Here is a 21229-nt window from a genome sequence, read left to right as displayed (position 1 = left end):
GTCAGCGGGGGGATTGTGAATGGGTCAAATAAAAAAACAGGAAGAAATGCTTACTTTAATCAGGTTTAGTCTGTCATACTGAAAGAAAATTAAAGAGAAAAGAATGCATTAACCAAACCAGTGAGCAATATGGACATAAAGAAATAGAAAATGTTAATGCCTTACTCAGTTTGACTTTCCATCTAGCTCGTTTGTCACAAGCGTGAGTAGTTGCTGTGCTGGTGTCTTTGTCTAAGTCAGCATCGTATGGCTCTTTTTTTTTTTTTGCAAAGAGGAGTGGAGCCCCTGTTTTCACTGAATGCCCTCTTTTATTTGGATTGCATTAGGGACTGGGTGATCAAGCTCACGTTGCTGGGACAACCTCACGCCATCTGAGATCATGTGACTACTGCTGACCACAGAGGCTCAGGGAAGGAGAGGGGAGGGGAGGGGAGGGGGGAGGCAGGGGTGGGGGGTGTTGACTGTGGCACAGAAATGAGCAATGATGTAATCAATCGGGATATGTGTCTGTATACGCCATGAAACACATTGTGCGACTGCACACCAAACTACCATTTACTGTCTCCATGGGTTTCTCACCGTCTGTCCTCCTCTGTCTCTACGTATGTCCCGCGGCCCTATATATATATATATACATATATATATATATGTGTGTATAAACTGGATAAATGAAGAGGGTGACAAGCTAAAACACGATGTAGTCCATCTATAGGATGCATTTTGGGCAGAAAAGCAGGACTTTTAAGAGATTGTCACACAGCTTGACAGATATAGAGCTCTCATTGCCAAAATGTAACAAGATATCGGACAAAATTGACAATTATTTGCTATTATTATAACAGTTAAAGCAATTATTTGCCTCTTTCAAACATACATTTACAACAGGGCTGGTGTGATATCACTTTTCCGTGACTGATTTAAGTCTTTTAATCTACTAAGCCGTTAACAACACATTTGTCCTGATGCTTTTGCCACCTGCCATCACCAGACCTTACAAAAACACAACTGTTTAACAAATATTCTGCTGCTACAAAAGAAGAAATAAACAAATACATGTGTACAGGCTGTGCTTAGAGAAGCATTTATGTGATATTTGGGTTCTGGTAGTATTGTATCAGCTCACGCTTCCTTTTTTTTAATAGAGAAAGTCTTTGGAAAGGTTGTAATTTGTTAAAACATGAATCTACGGAGCCCAGGAGGTGATATCTGAGAGGGTAACCCATTAATAACACGTGTTACTCTTAGTGTAATTGTGATAAAGTAGTTTTTCCCACAGATTTCAGTCCATCAATATGTTCAACGTCTGTTGCTAATAGATATATTTGAACATTTAATCAGGAATTGCTACATGGTGTATCACCACAGAGGAAAAAAAACAGGAGAGGAAAAGGAAAGAAAATGAGTAAGGTTTGATGTGGGACTGTCAGTTTTAACAAATGTCCATCTGCTATGATTCGTGGGTGCAGATGTTAGAGTTGCAATGTGCCAAGAAAGGAAGGTGGGTTCAGGGTGAAGCATTGCAAACAAGGTTTGGACAATGGACAGGGCAGCACACCAGACAGGAAGTGGGGGCAATGGGTGGGTGGGGGGTGGGGGTAGGGGGTGGCTGGGAGAGCAGGGCACAGAAATATTTGAAGAACGGAAAAAAGTAATGCTTACTTTGGAAAGTCGCTTGTGAGACTAGCATGCAGTCAGGAGAAGAACAAAGAAAAATCAGATGACGAAAGAAAGAAAATCAATGGCAAGAAGAAACAGCTGAAAGTACCAACAGAGGAACTGAACAGTCATTTTCAGATGGCACACATTATCACATGGCATGTAGCATCAGTAGCAAAGAGAGGCGATGTATACACACTGATGTTCTGGAGACGAGAAAGTCAAAGAGCAAAAAAGAAAAAGAAAAAGAAAAGTGATATTATAACAGCAGAGACAAATGAAGAAAGAAAAAAAAAAGGAGCAAAAGATGGAAGAGTGTCATTGTTTATTTTTAGTATGGGAGCATAAATATACGCTGAGCAGACATGGAACACAAATACTCTAATAACTGTTTGAATCTTACAGCCAGTAAAACACAACAAGCAACAGTCAATACTGTGTCTATACATGTGATCACCTTTGCCAATGACCATGAGTTTTCAAAATGAATGTTGGATGTTAGAGGTGCGGCTTCACACTTTATTTTAGGTCTGTCTTAGAACAGTAACTGCATGCTTACGTGTGTTTATATCCAAAAAACTAATATGGAAACTATTAATACAAGTCTGTTAATTGCATAACTGTCTAACAGTTCCCTTGACAGGCATCACACCTGGCAGGTAACTTTACTAAGGGCACCAGACGATGTCTGAGGTATTGTTAGAAAGGCAACAGATGTATCGCCACACGAACCGCGTCCAATCGTGTGACTGGAGACAGACGCCGCCCTCAACTTACTTACTTCGACCTGTATGCGAGTAAACCGCAAAGCTATCATTTAAAATCAAAGCGCAGAAAACTATCAGCACATTTTTAGGCTGAATTAATGTCTGGATTATGCCAAAAACAATCTCAGAATCATGAGAATAAACCATCTCGATGCATACTGAATATCTGACAAGCAAAGTGAAACAAAACCAGGTTACAACGATCACTAGTTCATGAGGGATGTGATATGGAATACAGGGTTTTTCTTTGGATGTTCATTTTTGAATAAAGTGCAGAAACGACTTGTTCTCAGTGCGGTTCTGACGTTAGCGTACTTTGGAGCATACGTTCTCTGCTGTGTGCTCAGGGTTCCTACGTCCGTTTCTCACGTTCTGACCTTTGATTCTATCATATCTCAACTGTAAGTCACTGAGGATCCACGTTTTGTCGGTGTGACTCATCATCGTGTGGGAGAGTCTCAAGTCAGACAAACTCTGCCCTGTGAAAGGTTAAAGCTTCCACAGATGGACTGCAGGTCAGGAGACAGGGATGGATGGCAACATTTCAATACTCCTCTGTTTCCTGTATTACTATTTTTATTATTATTATTATTATTATTATTATTATTAGTTCGGAGAGTGGGCAGTAAGTGAGATGTGGAAATAAAAAGGCTGGAATGAAGAGAAGGGTGATATTTCTTCTTGGGGTTGGGGATGAGTGATAGCTGCAGGTCACTAGTTGAATACATGTCAGTGTGAATAAATCAATAACCAATCATAACACACGCACGTCACTAGAGAACTCTGACGTGTTTGTGCAGTCACAGCTAATAGATGGCTGCGTGTAAGAGATTCCATAGCACAGGGCCGGAAACACATTATTCTTCTTCTAGTGACATATGAGGCAATACGCTGGGCTGAAGATCAATAAACAGTCGCTAAGAAATGTCACACCTTATTTTAACTACTTGGGGGTTTTAAGAAGCTAAGTGTTATATCTTTGTGTTGTAAAATGATGCTTTAAAATGCATATAACAAGGTATAATAATACCTGCTGTTATGTTTCTGGTCAGTTAATTTTCCGCACTGTCCCACAGTGATGCCCCTCACACACAGATGTTTTCTGGAGCATCTGTGTGCATCACTAAGGCCTGGGTCACGCTTTCACATGTGCGTACGTGCCTGTGATTCCACTCACTGATACCGATATCCGTCCGATCCGTCATTTTAAGTCATTCACGAACTACGAAGCTGACACATTTGTGCCGAGTCATTTCAAAGAAACTGTGTCACTAACATTGTTCTCCCCAAAAAGAAGAAATAAACAGTCCAAACAGGACTCGACTGATTTTTATTTACATTTATCTTTGTGTGATGGGTCGCACATTTGTGAGGACCAGCAGACCTCCTTGTATAACCTTGTGGGAAGTGACGTGCTATAAAAAGAGTCCGAGCGCACCATCACAGTCATGAGCAGATTACAACCTTCGCGCCACACGGACCACAGCAAACGTCCCGCGGACACGTGGATGCAGAATGTATGACCCAGGCTTTAGTGCTCTACTGGTAAGTTCTCCTTCTAAGCACCAACAAAACACATACACATAGAAATCTTACCCACATTTGGGACTGCAAGGCTCCATGTCTAACGAAAATGGATCCTCACACAGAAACAAAAAGGTGCGTCGGCCGCTCACTCACCTTTGAGTTCTTTCCGCCGCTTCGAGCTGACTGCAGGGAGTACGTTCTCTGGACGACCTGCTCGGGTGTGGAAGGGGACTTGTCAGAGGAGTGGTCTGAACCCTTCTCCACCATGTTCTCGCCCTCCTGGGTCTGTGGCGTGGGAGAGCGTGAACGTTTGCGCAGGACTGGTGAGCAGGCAGGCGTGCTCTTGTTTGAGTTACTGGCAGTGCTGAAGAGAAAGAGGGAGAGTGCAGTGGGTTGAGAAAATACAAATGTGACTTCCTTTTACAGCAGCAATATGTGTGAATCTGTCTGACGCCAACAACACTGTACTCTAAACCCATCACAGGTCGTTGACGGGTGCTGCTCATGTCAGCATATTCCCTGACCAACACCCTACTATGATTTTATTTATTTTAAAGAAAAATAATGTTATACAAAGTACATGAAACAGGTCATCGAAAAACTAACTATGTCGAATAAACTGTTGAAGGGAAATGAAAGTTTTAGCGCACTTGGTAGCATTTATCACATTTCTGAGGACAGAAATGTGTAAAGTTAATAAGTAATAAACCAGCCCCACCAAATAAATAATGAATCTCTCCTGGCTAGAATTCGGGTAAGAGCTGGGAAGGGTCAACATACAAATGTTCATCTTCAATACAAATCTACTGAGTGTACAACACAGTATTTTTGTGATGTCATAACATGTTGTGGCCCTGAAACATGGGCCACAGAACTCACTGTGCCCGATTCCGGCAGTTTAAACTTCCTACAGTCATTCAGTAAAACACATTTTCACAGGAAATCACGCAAATCTTAGTCCACAAAGAGGTAAGCAAGGGCCCAGAGTGGGAAAAAAAGAGTCACCGTCCTATCTAGCATCTTTTTTTAAAGCATCGACATGATGGTTTAGGAAACACACGTTGAAAGACATCATAACACATTATCATCTGATTTCCCCACAAGTAGTCCACTTTTAAAAGAAACAGGGGTGTCAATATGCTTGTTTATGAGGCCCTCGTCAATTTTTAGTAAGAGATGTACAGAGTCTGGAAAAACAACCAACTCCAGCTGTTTCGACCCTGACATTTATTGAGCAGTGTCATTAGAGATCCTATAAAATCTCTTTCCATGAAACACTAAAACTGTTTCCATGCCTGCAGCAAAGCCATTGAGCCAGTCTGGAAGACATAACAAGGATTAAATGATCAGAGACACAGTGCCAGTGGAAAGCATAATTCTGGCAATTAAAGTAGACCGATAACATGTGACTGTTTTCCTCAAATGAAGGGACGTGTTGACTACAGCGAAGCGGAGGGACTCGTCTTCCCTGATCTGTCAATGCACCGTCAGTTATCCTGTTAGATGCATCACCAGACGCATTCTTTTCTCACTCACACACACACACACACACACGCAGACGCACATGCAGCTAGAAGACTTCACAGAAAAGGCACAGAGAAACAAAAGGCTTTGTAAGTGATCCGTGTGCCAGCTCGCCTGCCAAGATTGGTTACTTGACATGGCATTATGCAACGCCGTTACGTCACTGTCAGCCAACGGCCGCCATTAGTGGCCATGAATTACTGATCTACTGTTACATTCATCGGAGCTCGGAGCACAGAATCACAGAGAGCAGCAGTGACGGGTTCTGATCCGGTTGCTCAGGGAATGACCACCTTGACTGCAACAGCACATTGTGTACTCGACACAGACGACTGATGAGTCTCCACTGATCTGATTAGCAGTGCATTTTATGATCGAACAATGTGAACACAGACAACTCTAAGATGTTAGAAACAAGTGGCAACCCACCATGTGGAAACCTCGCCTGCTGCATGTCCGGCTACACCTGCAGTCACACACTCATGGACAATACAAGCCGTCAATCACAAAGTGTCCATGCCGTGCTTTTTGGTATAGGGTCATTTTCTCATCAACACATTTAAAACTTAACTTCACAGAGTTGACACAATTTCCATCCATGGCACTTCCTAAAAATGACATTTTGATCACCTGCAACACATACATATGTTTAATGCTATGCTATGTCTACATTTTAGATAATGAGTGTTTGCACAATCATAGAAAGTTGTACACCAGTTATAAAACCAGTCAGAAAAAAGCTCCTTTGTACCTGCAGCATGCGTAACTTGACTGAGAAAGGTTTTTTTTTTTGCACATGATTTGGTAACTTTTAGAATCAGTACTTTTGCACAGGTTGTAATGTTGAACACTCTAAACTACGTCAGGTGAGGTCGCAAGTGGTGTAACCTGACAGAGGATCACTGTCACTGCCACTCACTATAACATCTTGGTAGGTGATGCTATTAAAAAGAAATGTAATAATTAATCAACTATCTTCCGATATCGCGGTCACATGTAGATAAGAATATACTCAAAATTCTGCCTAGCAAATTAGCTTCATGGGAAATCGATATATGTCCGATAACACAAGGAAATTATTCAACATCATTCCCTGTTCAGTAGCATTGTGTACATTGATGCTGACAAAGCATTTTTGCAGTGAGGATGATAATTTAGTGCAATATACTTATATAATTTCCCATGTTTATAATGTAAATGTCAAGCCCATACTGTGTATATTATGCAAACTGTCCATAATGTACATTCTACATTCTATTTTATATAGTCTTACTGTTAATATCTTTATATCGTGTACTTTTTTTTGGTAATGCATGTTTATTAATTATTATCTTTGCTGCTGTAACAATGTAGATTTCCCCACTGCGGGACAAAGAGCTATCTTAGCTTATCTAAAACATATGTTAGAACTAATGGCTGTATTTCAAGACCCCTCTAAATCAAGGCAAAAAACAAGGGTGTTCTGTTTCAGTCATTTTACCCAATTTAGTAATGGAACCACTTGCTGAGAAGATAACATCTGAAATGAATGTCAAAGGCATACAAATTGGAAGCCAAATCTATATAATACTTTATTTAACAGATGTGGACTCCTCACTTAGTCACGTTAACCCTCACTATAGGCTCACTATCCAGAAACAAAGTAAGTTGGGGAAAGTGTGAGTTACTCTCACTGAATAATCTATGCAGCAAAGCTTGTGTGTGAAGCATCAAAGTTAAATGGAAACTAAATTCACATCAGTAGGGTTAAAAAAAAAAACACACCTAATGTGTATCAAACACAAGATATAGGGGTAACGGTGAATGGGTGGTAGAGGGAGTTGTCTTTTGACTAGAAGGTTGAGGGTTCGATTCCTGGATCTGCTTGTTAAACGTGCCAATTGTTGTGGGGTTAAGTGAACATATGACCATTCTCCCGACTATTCATAACATTCTAAGGAGGTTGCCTGTCCCCACACAAACAAAATGTACCAACACATAAAGACGCAATGATTACACTGAAAAAAGGTCACATTTTGGCTTGAAAATAAAGCTTCAGGAGAGAAGAGGAAGTCTAACTAGTATGTGTGTACTTTTTGTTTACATTGTATTATTATTGTTTTCCTCTGACAAACTATGTAACAACGTCAGTATTGTAAATGTTGTGTCACAATCAGACAAAACTGACATGTACATGTGTTTTAAAAGCTCCCACAACATCCCATGTATGTATAATAACAGCATTGTTTCTCCTGACGGTCAATGCAGAGTTCAATAATAAAAAATATCAAAATCTTTTTTTTATCTTTTCATCTTATTAATTCTAGTTAAAATGTGACATAAAATGTCACTTTTCCCACTGTTTCACGACCAAGTAAAAACACACACACACACACCCAGATTAGCCATAACAATAGAAGCCGTTCTCAACCAGCGAATGACTACGTCCACCGCTGCTCCATTTACTCATGCAAACAATGTATTGTACAAGCGTAGAAATATAAACAAACAAACCCTCCTCTGCCTGCTGACAAAGAAAGCATCTCTGACTGTGGTTTTTGTTTCCATGTCACATTCCATACTCAATCAGCTTTCATTACACACACACACACACACACACGCACACACACGCACACACACGCACAAATGCAAAAACTATTTTTAAGTTTAAGTTAAAATAATAGGAAATGAAATTTGAAATTATACTTATACTTAGGTTAGGGTTGCTTAACTAACGCCGCTTTTCCACAACATGGTCCCGGTACTACTTGTCTCGCCTCGGCATGGCTTTGTTGCTTTTCCATTAGTGATAGTACCTGGTACTTTTTTAGTACCTGGTACTTTTTTAGTACCTGCTCTGGCGGAGTTCCAAGCGAGCTGAGCCGATACTATGCGTCAGACTGCCGGCCACTGATTGGTCACTGAATGCCTTTACAGGAAGAGGCATGAGCAAGACATCTGACACAAGAATAAAACAGAACAATGCAGAAGAACAATGTAGATCAATTAAAAAAACTGAAATATCTTTCATCTCCAACATTTAGCAAGGAAATGTCTAAAATCTCAATATTTAACAGAGGAGTCTGAGGATGTATGATGTACTTAGCGACAGCACTGCTGATTGCGAGCCGCGTCACTGTCTGTGCTCCTGTCATGGAAGAAGTACTGAAAGTTAAGTTAATTAACGGATTCTAATGATTCAGTAAATTGAGAATGAACTGCTTTACTAGTCACTAGTTTGCATGTGTTGCGTATAAAAGGAAGTCACGGCAGTTTCATGCAGCTGTGCTATGACGACCCCGCCCACATTGAGGAGGTACTATATTGTAATGGAAAACTAACCAAACTGTGTAGAGTCGAGCCGTGGCGTGCAGAGGCGAGGCGAGCTGGGACCATGTAGTGGAAAAGCAGCATTTGTCAAGTGTAATCAGTATTTATTTGGTTTTACAGTGTGGGGTTGAATGCTTGTACTGACCACATTGGTTTAATCAGTGGCTTGGCCTTTCAAACTAACTTTAGATATCCTGTAGCACATACACACAAACATAACTCACATCCTCACTTGTCAGGATTTCTCTGGTACAAGAACCACCAAAAAAATAATAAATAATAAATCCAGAGACTAGAGTCTAATCTTTCCAGATACACCAAAGGGGAATGAAGTGACACATGCAGCTGACAACAAAGAAGCACAGGAAAGAATGTAGATCACACATTTGTGATTGTTGCAAACTGCTCCTGATACAAATCACTGAAAGTGTGTCATATTACACCAGCTGGAAGGATGTTAAAAGAAAGAAATGTTTCAGCTGTGGAATAAGAGACAGAAACTGTACGCTGCTACACACGTATGATATTGTGATGACATGAAGCAAAACATACTGTATCTTGGTCTTAAACGAATAAATCTCTCCACAGAGAGAAGCTGAATTATACAGAGACTCAAGCAGAGTGAAACTCACTCACCATGGATCAGTGGACTTCATGACCTAGACCATATATTACAATCAAAATATTGCAATAAATACTGTACTGTGGACTTGTTACCATGGTGATATCTAGTGCTGAACAATGAATAGAAATTTCAATAAAATTGCAATATGGCTAACTGCAATATTTATTCAAGCAAAAATGCATATGAAATTAACATTTTTAGATTATTGTCCTGACCTGCACACACAGTCATTATAAATATGTTTTTCCAAAAAAAAAAGGACAACAATTATGTGAAAATGACTGTTCCTTCTAGTCTCGGAGATCACACCGCAATCCCAATTTCAGTCAAAATAAAAAAAAAATTCAGTCTAATTACCAGGTATAGCAATGGAACTCACTCAAGAGAGGAGGAAAGTGTATTTCACTTATAAAAAAGGTGTTGTCAGCACTTGGAGTTAGAGCGATGCAAGGCCTGCGGTCTGCGTTCACCGTCAACGTCAAACAATTTAACAATTAAAAAGCCATATCACTTAGAGCACCACCCACACAACTACAAAGCCCAGCTTAGACACAATATCACTATAGCAACAGAGAGAGTGGTTTAAATATTCAGAGTGTGTGACTAATATACTTCACCCGGTCCTCTGTTAGAGACGCCGCCTGAGCAGGAAATACAGTGGGGAGACGCGATGTGACAGACGAAGCCTCGTGAACCCCCGGTGGCTGCTGGGAGGTCACACATTTGGAGCCTGATTTGTGAACCTCTTCATACAAATATGACTTATGATGGATACACACTATATGAATCTATATATCTATATGCCACTGCATATAATATGAAATCCAATCATTCCTGGTATAGAGCAGGAGCCTCAAATGTAAAAACAACAACAACATTGTGATGGGAAATGGAAAGAATTTATAGAATCACACCTATATATTGTGTTGGATTATTAAAGGAATACTTCACTGATTTGCATTTAGTTTTGTGTTACTAGAATAGGGGTAGTATTAGTATAAGTCATTTCTCAAACTGAGGTTGGGAAGCACAATTGTATTAGTAATACAAAGCTAAACGGATATTGGGGAAGTATTCCTTTAACAGTTTGAATGCTAATATAAAATCACATTTTGAACAATAGCACTTTAATTTGCATACCGTACGAGTAGGACCAGAGGCGTGAGCACAGAACTCATCTCTATTACAGAGCTCTGCAGAAAAGGCACAGACAGACGACTGACTTAAAGGTGCTGCACTAACAGGATCCCCCCACATGTCATTTCAGAATACGTCTTACATTATGGCCTGCAAGAAACACAAAAAAGATAAACAAGCACGCTGCTTGTGTCACTCTGTTACAGTCTTTTCTTTAAATAAGCTCTAAAGCTCTAAATCCAACGGGCTCAAGCTGTTCAAACGCTCAGCTCCACAATACAACAGAGTTCCGGGCCTTTCCAACAGCCCCTCTTGTTTTCACAGTTTAGCTGACCCTGGAAAACACCCATCTGGCAGCGGCAATGCAGCTCCACTCGGTTTGAAGAGGCGAGGAGCAACAGCCATCCACTGCGCATGCGCACGCAGGAGTGCACATACAGTTCATAGAGGCAGACGTAAACATGGGCACGAGGGTGGACGCGGCCTTTACGGGCCCCCTGGTGTAACTGCAGAGCTGCGTCACAGTTCCCCCGTGTTTTTAACGTCACAAATACTGCAAATGGTCAGATGTAAATAATCACATGATGTGTAATTATTACATAACTGAACTTTGTCCCACTCATCCAATCACCGTCTACACACACACACACACACAGAGGTACTGCTGAACAGCCGTAGCAGCCCTTCAGGCAGCGACATCCCTCATTAGCCACCGTCACACACTCAAACACGACCATGTCTTCGTGAGCATGAGCTGTTTATCCTACAGACTGTTTAATGCACTGGGCTTTCTCTCTCACTGTCAAAGCAGAGAGGTTGACAGACAGAGAGAGAGAGAGAGAGAGAGACCGAGAGAGAAGATGGAAGAGGAATGCAGGGAGATTTTCTTTAGCAGGCTTAGGGCCACTGATCTTCCTCGGCAAGCCCTGATCTCCTAAAAACCAGCTTACATCGTCCTTAACGCCACCTGCCAAAGAAGAGCCCATGGTCTGCAAGTGCAGTCGCCCCTTCCTCATCCTGTTCTTATTTGGACTCCCTTTCCAAACAGTACACACTGATCTTTCCAAGCATGGGAAGGAACCATTATTCAGGCTCCATGCATTGTTTTCCTGAATGCAGGCAGGTAGACAGGCACCTGTTCCCAGACTAACCTGGTCGTAGCCATGTAGAGAGCCGCTCCGCAGCGATCAACCTTTTTCCAACAGCTTCATTCAGCAGCGGGAGTCGGGGACGAGGCATGGGAGGAAGGAGAGGGAGCGGAGCGGAGAGGAGAGAAGAGTGAAAGATGAAGGATAAAGGGGGAGGAGGACAGACGAGTTCCGGAGCATGCCAGAAGGTGGGGAGGAAAAAGGAGGAGGAAGTGGACGCATCAGCACGAGGGATAAAAAAAAAAAAAACTAAAAACAAAAAACTTATTTTCCTGACAGACAGAGAGAAACCACAGGAGCACAGATGCTGGAGATTCTCTCTCTATTATTTACTCTCTTCCCTTTTGTCTAATTGAGTCTGCTGTAGCTCCGGTTCTATCTTGGCATCCCGGACTTTTCCATTCCCCCCTTTTCTTCCCTCCATTCTCCAAGCCGCTAGATCATCTGCCTGATTGCTGCATCCGCTAGTATCCGAGTGGGGCTCTTCTCTCGCGATTTCTGCTCCTCGTTCACATAATCTCAAAGCTGCAAACTGACAAGAGGAGAGAGAGAGAGAGGGAGAGAGAGAGAGAGAGGGAGGGATTGAGAGACAGAGCAAATGAGAGCGAGGAAAGAGATGGCTTTCACTTTGCATTCCACCTCTACTTGGTGCTGGTGCACTGAGCCTGCTGCTTCCTCAATTATTCATGGGCTTCATGAATGGAGGGGCTGACATCACCCACATTCAGGTCACTTTACATTCAAAGCTCCAGATAAATCAAACAATAAGATTTATGTATGCATATATATATATATATATATATATATATCATGAACAAAACACACAAACAATATTTTCAACACAGACAAATACATGCACAATACTGTGGGTCTTTACTATTTATTTATTTAACTTCAAAAACTGTTTTGTTTTGTTTTGTTTTTACTGCATTGCCAAGAGCAACTTTGATCCCTCTTCATTCGTGCTGCAGTGTAAAGTACTAAAGGAATGAACTATTAAGTGATGAATTATTACTTAATATACATGATGCTGCACATATGCAAATGGAGACTTAAACTTCAATTGAACCTAAGTTCCATTTTCAGCACTATTACAAGACTCTACACAGAATGTAGACTTTTATTTGCCCAAGTTTAAACTAAATCATCCAAACCATGATGCCATTAATGGCACTTATGCTTATAACATGAGTAGATAATTATAAGTAGATGGTAATTCTGATAGGCCTGTTTTTAAGTGATAAGATTTAGACGCAGAGACTCAGCTCGGGTATAAAATATAGAATCAATATCGGCTAAATGTAGGCGCTTGAATCACAGACACTCATCAGGTTTCAGTCTGGGCCGTCTATGCCCGCTTTGGTCTGCCTCTGGTCTGCTTTTGCCTTGTTACCCAGGTGTCTCCTCCCACTTTGTCAAGCGCTTGGCTTCAGCTGCGGGAAGTCGATTTAAACCTGGTATTAGCAGGATGTCTCTCTCTCTCTGTGTCTGTTCCCTCTGGTTCCCTCCTGGAAGTCTGATGCCTTTCAGAACCTCAATATGACTGAGCGATTTCCTATAAATATCTGATGGCGAAATGATTTGCAATTTGAGCGGGAATGGTGATTTTCATCCGAGTAACATATTTAAAATGATTTCTGTGTGATATTTGTGCATATATGTGAGAAACACAGATGCTGTCTTCCGTCTGTAGCATATGACGTGTACAGGTCAGGACAATATTTAATGTAAAATGGTAACTTGAGACACATTTTGGTTTTCTAAGAAATATTGTATATTCTAATATTATTATAATATTGTGCCTCCTCCAATTTGAAAATCTGCAGTGGGCCATATTGCGATTTTGAACACATTTCAATTCTTTGTTCAGCCCTAATTTTGACTTAATTGTGTTGAGTTTCCTTCTTTACTTTGTTAACCTGATTGCTGTGTGGTCCTCCCTCCCTAGGCACAACAACATGTCCACAAAAACTGACAAAACCCCCCCCGAACAAATAAACAATAACAAATAAAAGCTGAATTCCTCCAATGCCAAGAGTCATGTATTTATTTGAGGAAGGGTAATGTTTCACAATTGCTTCACAATCGCTCTGTTGTTGTATGCAGAAAGAAGCAAATCATAATGATTCAACTATGACCAATGATATCAAACACAGGTAATCTGAAATAAATGCCATTATAAGTCTGCCACAAACAAAGAAATAAAGCCCTGCTACAGTCGCAGCTGAGCTACATGAAAGTCTCGCCCAACAGGCAGTGGTTGTGGGAAGCCCTGTAATGGAGCTGGACTAAATGATTGGGATGAGGTGAACGGGGTGATTGCAGATCCAAGATCAGTTAAAAAAAAAGGCCCGGATCAGCTCCGATCCAGTATTTCAGACCAGGATGAACTTGCGACGGCAGGTACAAATACATCTTTATCCTCCACATGAGGGTTACATATTTAATATCCAATAGACCTAATCTCACGGGGTGAACAGGCAAGGTCACAGCTAGAATACAAATTATTTAAATAAAAAATAAACGCTATCACTGTCTGCCTTACTATCCAATAATACGCTGTCAAGGATTTCCACTAATCATTGCTTTTTCTCAGAACTGTAAATTTCAAGGTAAGGCATTCAAACATACACAAAGACTACTACAGTCAGTGATCTCCCTTGTGTCTCTCTGTGCCCCTCAGCAGCGCTGAAAGACCTGACCCCGGGGCTGCAGCAGTGCTGGCTGCCTCTGTGGGAGCGCTGTGTGGAGCCATGGACCAATGTGTGCCCAGATAAGCCTGCTCAGCCTCGCACAACTACTGACCTACTTATGCAACCTCTGTTCTCCTTGTTGCCCCCTCCAGGGGACATGAAGATAGTCAAGTCGACCGCACACTAACAGATGTGGCGAGCAATGGACTCGCATCATTACAGCAGGTCACGGCTGAATCACTCGTCGTCGACCGCTGACAATCACAGATTTGACATTTTCCGCCTGAATTCTCCTGGCAACATTTTCTAGCCGAGCACAGCCCGGAATTGTCCAAAGACGACGGATGCCCGTCAAAATTTCGCCATCCATTTGTAAATCCAAGTGTGCTGTTTACCGAGTTGTCATGGCAACGCCAGCGTGGCGACGCCCGGCTGTGTCCCGGCCGTGCAGTTGCCACGGTGACATGTCAAACCATTCATGTGCACCACCACTTGAAATGTTCACAAGTCGAGGGGGAGAGAATGTGTGTGTGTATCTTTGTATCAGAGGGTGATGCTTTAACACACACGAATAGTTATCTACAAAGCCGTGGGGTTTAAGTGCACTCTGCTTTGAACATGTTTTGGACTGACACGAGCAATCTGTGGGGCCCTGGCATTGGATATCTCCATTTCACTAACAGCAAGGAAAAAAAGTTTCAGAGCTCAGAAGACAACAAGTTCAATTGAAATATAGAGTGAAATCACTGTAGTGCATGTTGTTACATTTTATGAACCTATTTAAATCCAGCCCCCATGAGCATAATTTAAGTATTTAGTCCCAGGCCCAATTAAATTGCTTAATAACCCTGACTGCGTGGCAACCTAACATAGACGGGCCTGCACCAAAGTTTTGGGTCGCCACTGAAGCCATGACCGCAAACCTCTGGGTGCAAGAAACCTGTTTTAAAAGCAGCTATAATTAAAGTCCATGATTTGAATTCTAGAGGTAATTCAGAGGTAAATTAAGGTCTTGGTGGAGATGTAATAGAGAGAGAGAGAGAGGGAGAGAGGCAGTAGGGGACAGGAAACTGGCAACCGGATTAAGCCCCTGTGGGACACTTTGTCCCTGTGGGACGGGACACAGCCACTGCCATCTGCAGGGGATATACAGGCGGAAGGAAGCAGGCTGGGTGACACAAAGCAGTGAGAGGGGACAGAGAGTGAGCATGCATATGCAGTAGTGTGGGGGGAGAGAAGCCAGGTGGAGAGTAGAGGTATGAGGGTGAATATTTTTAAACAGTTGCAGGTTTGGAGACAACATATTTCAGTAAAACAAACAGATTTTTCGGGTAAATTAGAACTGTCTGTGTGTGTAGCATTTATGTCCTCAAAATCTGAATCAAACATGGTTGAATGCTTTGATAAAACCACTTGACCTGTGTACAAAATGGCTCAAAAAGTGTCTTAATATATAACTCTTTGTCCAAACTTAACTATTTTACATAGTTTTTCTGTGAAAATATTACGTCAACAACATTTCTGTAAACTTTTCCTGCAGAAAAAGGCTTTAAATACAATTTATCTCAGGGATAAATGTGGTTTCTCTGTTTTTACTTTTCCTCTAAGGCAGGGGTTTCAAACTCATTTTAGTTCAGCGGCCACATGCAGCACAATTTGATCTCCAGTGGGCCGGACCAGTCAAATAACAGCATAATAACCTATGGAAAACAAGCACTTAAAATGTTTTCCTTTATTTTACATTGAATATAAGGAACTTTTTTACAAAACATATTATGAACAATCTGAAATTTCCTGAGAAAAACAAGTGCAATTTCAACAATAGTATGTCTAAGTTAACAATTTACAGGTATCTGTACCTGAACCCTGTAATATTTTGACAAACTCATCCTGGGGGCCCGGATTGAACCCACTGGTGGGCCAGTTCTGGCCTACGAGCCGTATGTTTGACACCTCTGCTCTACGGCTTGTGTCTAATTACTTCATTGACCATCATAGTAGCTGTAGTAGTTTAAGCCTGGGACCTGTATCGCACACTCGCCATTATTCTCTCCACATTTTGATTGAAAAACTTCAGTATGGACGCATATTGCATTCAATACCATTCTAAATGAATTAGATAAATATTTCATATTTTATATAAAATAAACCTTTTACTGTTTTTATGAATGGTTCCATCAACATGATGAGTGGCTCTGATGGGAACTTGATATTCACAACACGACAAAGGTTTCTGCTCTAATGAGTGCAGTGTTGACTGAATGAATCTGATTTTACTGCCCTATGAATAGAAGCTTCGCCATTTTGTTTGTGTTGTTTTTTAATTAAATACAATCATGCTAACGTTAAAATTATACGGAAAGGGAAAGGTCATCACACAGCTTCACTGTCATGATGGGCATTTACAATATGTGCTTGCTGGAAAGTAAAGACATGGGCGCCGTATGTGAGTGTTTGCTTTATCCAGCAGATGGATAAAAAAGTATGTAACTCCATGGTCACTTTATTAGGTACACCTGTTCATCTGCCTGTTAACTCAAATATCTATTAGCCAGGTACATGGCAGCAACTTAATGGCCTTAGTTAGACTTGTTCAAGTGAACTGAGCATTAGAAAGAGGAAGAAAGATGAATTAAGTTACTTTGAGTTCGGGCAAAATAACAAAATCACAATACCAGGGCAATTTTCAAATCGCAAATTTTTCTTAAGACTAAAATGTGTGTCAATTTACCATTTGACGTTAAATATTGTCCTGCCATATACACATCATATTCTACAGACTGAGGAAAACACCATTGTTTCTCACAGGTCTGCACAAATATCACCCAGTAATCATTTTTAATAAACATGTTATGCAAATAAAAATTTGAAAAACGACCATTCCCTCTCATATCGCAATCACAATTTCAGTCAAAAATAATTGCAAATCAGATATTTATTCAGAATCGTTCAGTGTGGCATAGATTTTGTCATACGGAGTATTTTGGAAACTGCTGATCTGCAGGGATTTCCACACACACAACCATGTCAACGGTTGACAGAAAGCAGTCGAGTAAAAGAGAAAATATCCAGTGAGCAGCAGTTCTCTTGGTGAAAATTAATCATTGCTTCCAGAGGTCAGAGAATGGCCAAACTGGTCCAAGATGATAGCAAGGCAACAGTAAGTTAAAACACTAACTTTAATTAACACTTCAAACTGGGCTAAGACCATGACAGGTGACACTCCTGGCACTTTATATGGCGTCTTATGTATTAAGTGTAATAAATAACAATATGTTGTATAATAACTACCACTGTGACAGACCGGCAGAGGAAAAAAATAGCACACAAAACCTTATTTCACTGGTGTATAAGAGCTTTGGTGATTCATGACAGTGAGCGGTTCTGATTCTGTTTTAAAAAGCCGAGTGGAAAATGGCCTTATTGTTTGGACAGGATTAATTTGAGAAAAGCGCATATGGTAATGCTAATGAGAAGCCTTTTCATCAGGCATCCATCAGGAGGAGGAAACCTGAATGCACCTTTCAGTCCATTAATCACACGGTTGAGAGAAACCAGCGTCCACAAATTGTTATTTTCTGATTATGTCACAGCAGGTTAACCCTGGTTAACATGAAAAACTAACATCAACAGTTACATCCACACACATCCAGAAAAAGATAAGGGAAAAAAAAAAGCCTGGGTGACACTGGGCACAGGCAAAGAAGTGCAGAAGGCAACAAGAGAAGTAGAAGAGAATCAGGGATGACAAATGGGGACAGGAGAAAAGAAAGAGCACACAAGAGAGAGTTAATAAGCTGTGGCCAGGAGGAAAACAATTCTGCGGTTTCTCTTCACTGCAGCCCCTGCTGTGAACTTGGAGGTCCACTGTGGCCCAGTCTGATGATGCAGTGCTTTATCTGCAGAGCTGCAGTTGGTTCCAAGGATCCCAGTCCACAACAAACAGACTTCCCACTCGAGACAAATTTGTTTTCCGGCTCACTAGAAATTGTTTTACAGAGCAGGATTAGTCGCCATCTCTTCTGACTACCATAATACACGTTGAGGAAATGACCGGCACTTCAACCACTTTCTCATTTCCTTCTGTGATTCTTTGCTCGCAGAAATGAATCGTCTTGTTGCAGAGGCTCAGGAGTTGCAATTTTCAAGTCAGTCTAAAATAGCCCAGGGAGACATTTGGAGCAACACTGGATAATACATGCCTGCGTGTGAGTGTGATGTGCATGTATCTGCAGCATCGTCCCTGAGCGGATGGGGAATGTTTCCAAATGTATCGGGTGTGTTGTTCCTTTGCTATGACAGCATGTGCACACTGTGGTCGTGACTGAGCTGAAAGCTGCAGTCTTAGAGGGGCGTAGAGAAGACATCACGCATGGGAGACTTGTTGTTCTCCTCCTTAGCTGCACTGCTGTCTGACCATGACATGAAGCAGGGACAAGATCAGTTACATCAATAAAGATAAAGGGTGCTGAACAACTGACCGACAACTAGTAAGATACACGTGTATGCAAGCCAGCGCTCACACGCCGCTCCAACTCTCCGACAGCAACAATTTGCTTGTCCACGGCGCCACGTGCAGAGCGTAAGCTCCAGCTCTGGCCTCTTGTCAGTGATTTGCTGTTGCTACAGCTGCTGTTGTCGGCTGTGTGTGCACATCTGTGTCTACGTGTGTGTTTCTATCTGTGTGCGTGCAGATTTAAGTCGCACCAAATGTCATATCAAGAGCAAACATCCCCACACTGGGACCACAGCCAAATCCTGAGCAATCACACACTCTCTCTCTCACTCTCGGTCTCACACACAAACACACATCAGCATACATGTATGCGCACGTAATCGCTTGCTCTCTTCTCCTACAGTAGTAAATAATGCTGCAAAAACATCCTTCTTTATATATTGTATTACAGATCTGTATATGTGTATTTCAAAAACAAACAACTAAAACAACAACAACAACAACATAATGCAATTACCATGATCATCATCTTGAGCCATCCCATCTGTCATCAGACATCTAATGCAGATACATCTGCTGCCGTTACCAATGCACAACAGTCGTACTAATTGAGCAGCTGATTGATGGAATGACCTCAAGGCCTCAGCATTTTGCAGACGCAGCAGAACGTTCCGGAGAGATAGGAGTAATAAAGACAAATAACGAGTGAGAGATTTCTGCCGCGTCCTGTCATTGATTCGTCTACAAAAAAAAAAAACGATAAATCGTCACCACCATTTGTTCCTTGATTGATTTTTTTGTGACCTTCAACACTGAGTGAAACGCAGCCGAACAGCAAACCTGGCCTTCAGACCATTGACAGGGTTCACAACTTCCTGGATGGATGGATATGCAAATCAAAAGACACTGCATTTACGCATTTAAGATAAAATATGTGACATTCTTCACAGTTGCAAAAAATCTCAATACCAGTATTTGCCAAAATGAATGTAATATATTTTGACCCTATCATCCAGCTATCATCCAGCTGTAATGGATAGATATAGATGGATGGATGCATGGGTGTACAGGTGGATACTATTTGATTAGGCCTGAATAGAAAATATTTCAAATTAAATTAGGTGACAAAAAATAAAGAAAATTACACACACACACAAACAAACACTCTGGAATAGATGTAATGGGATTAAGCAACACCACGTAGAATCTCATCAAAATACTAACTACTCTATGTATTCTACCAAGAGAGGGAACCAGACAGAGTTAAACTGTAAAGTTTAAACTCCGGGTCACATAACAGCTACATAACTGCTGTCCTAGAATGCAGCCTTTAAGCAGTTGGTGTTGTTTCAATTTGCAATTTTGACTGCGCTTACTAACAGTTCTGACACAACACAACACAACACAACAGAGAAGCATACAAACTAAACAAACTAGTTATCAGGGAGGGAGAGAGAGAGAGAGAGAGAGAGAGGTGACCTCCATGCACAGGTGAATACAGGATGCTAACAGATGGCTGCTCTGTGTAAAGTCACCTGTGTCTGTCAGGGTGCTGCAAACAGATTAAGTGAAGACAGACATGTGTTTAAAGGTGCAATCTCCTGTGCTATACAATGATAAAAAGGCTCTGGATGTTTGAAAACACACTAGAGCCGAAACCATTTTTCATTTTTAATAAATTAATAAATATGAATTAATATGATAAAAACAAGATTCTGATCGTTTTTCGCATCTTAAATGTGAATATATTCTTTATTTCTTTGCTCCATACAACACAGAAATCATCATTTCCAGGTCTGACAAACACTGATCAACATTTTTTAACGTTTTCTGACATTTTATGGACCAAACTCGATCAATTGAGAAAATAATTGAAAGATGAATCGATTATGAAAATTATAGAAAAAAATAGTTGCAGCTCTAAAACACACACACACACAAGTTTTGTGCAGAATTTGCACAATTCACTGCTCTGCTATGTCTGCTCACAGACATAATTCATTCACTACCTTAACTATCACAACTAAATGCTTAACCTGTAACCTCCAATTCTAACACTAATATAAACCAAAGTGTCCTCACTTTCCCAAAGTGTATGGTTTATACACATTTTTTGGTCAAAAATACACATACGGTACATAAGAAGCACACACACACACACACACACACACACACACACACACACACACACAGAGGAAGTAACACTGGCCAACACATGCATAAACAAACTCTGAAGGCCTAAAAGCACAAAATTCAAAGCAGTTCACAGCCTAAATTAAGCGAGTTAAGAGGAAAGAAAATTAGAAGAGAGATGAGGAATGACAGGACGTGGTTAAATATAGAGAGTAGCAAAAGAGACACAGGAACATTAGGGAAAAGAGGTCCTT

At 41.1% G+C, this 21229-nt stretch overlaps 1 protein-coding gene across 11 annotated transcripts in view; it reads right to left on the bottom strand.

The window, feature by feature from the left end:
• gramd1bb (GRAM domain containing 1Bb) overlaps positions 1 to 21229 on the bottom strand; it is a 111381-nt gene that overhangs the window by 16424 nt on the left and 73728 nt on the right. For 6 of the 11 annotated variants that reach the window (XM_058633667.1, XM_058633661.1, XM_058633663.1 and 3 more), the window contains 3 exons: positions 4104 to 4314; positions 1660 to 1680; positions 55 to 78 (listed from right to left, as the gene is read on the bottom strand). In XM_058633667.1, coding sequence (XP_058489650.1) covers positions 55 to 78; positions 1660 to 1680; positions 4104 to 4314 — 256 coding nt within the window. Of the gene's footprint in view, positions 1 to 54; positions 79 to 1659; positions 1681 to 4103; positions 4315 to 11696; positions 12228 to 21229 lie in introns of those variants that run through there. The other 5 variants (XM_058633662.1, XM_058633665.1, XM_058633664.1 and 2 more) reach the window with 3 other exon arrangements.

The sequence above is a fragment of the Solea solea genome, chromosome 7 (assembly GCF_958295425.1).
Source record: "Solea solea chromosome 7, fSolSol10.1, whole genome shotgun sequence".
Lineage (NCBI taxonomy): Eukaryota > Metazoa > Chordata > Actinopteri > Pleuronectiformes > Soleidae > Solea > Solea solea.
Note: the sequence above shows the minus strand (reverse complement) of the source record. Positions and strands in the feature narration are given on the sequence as shown.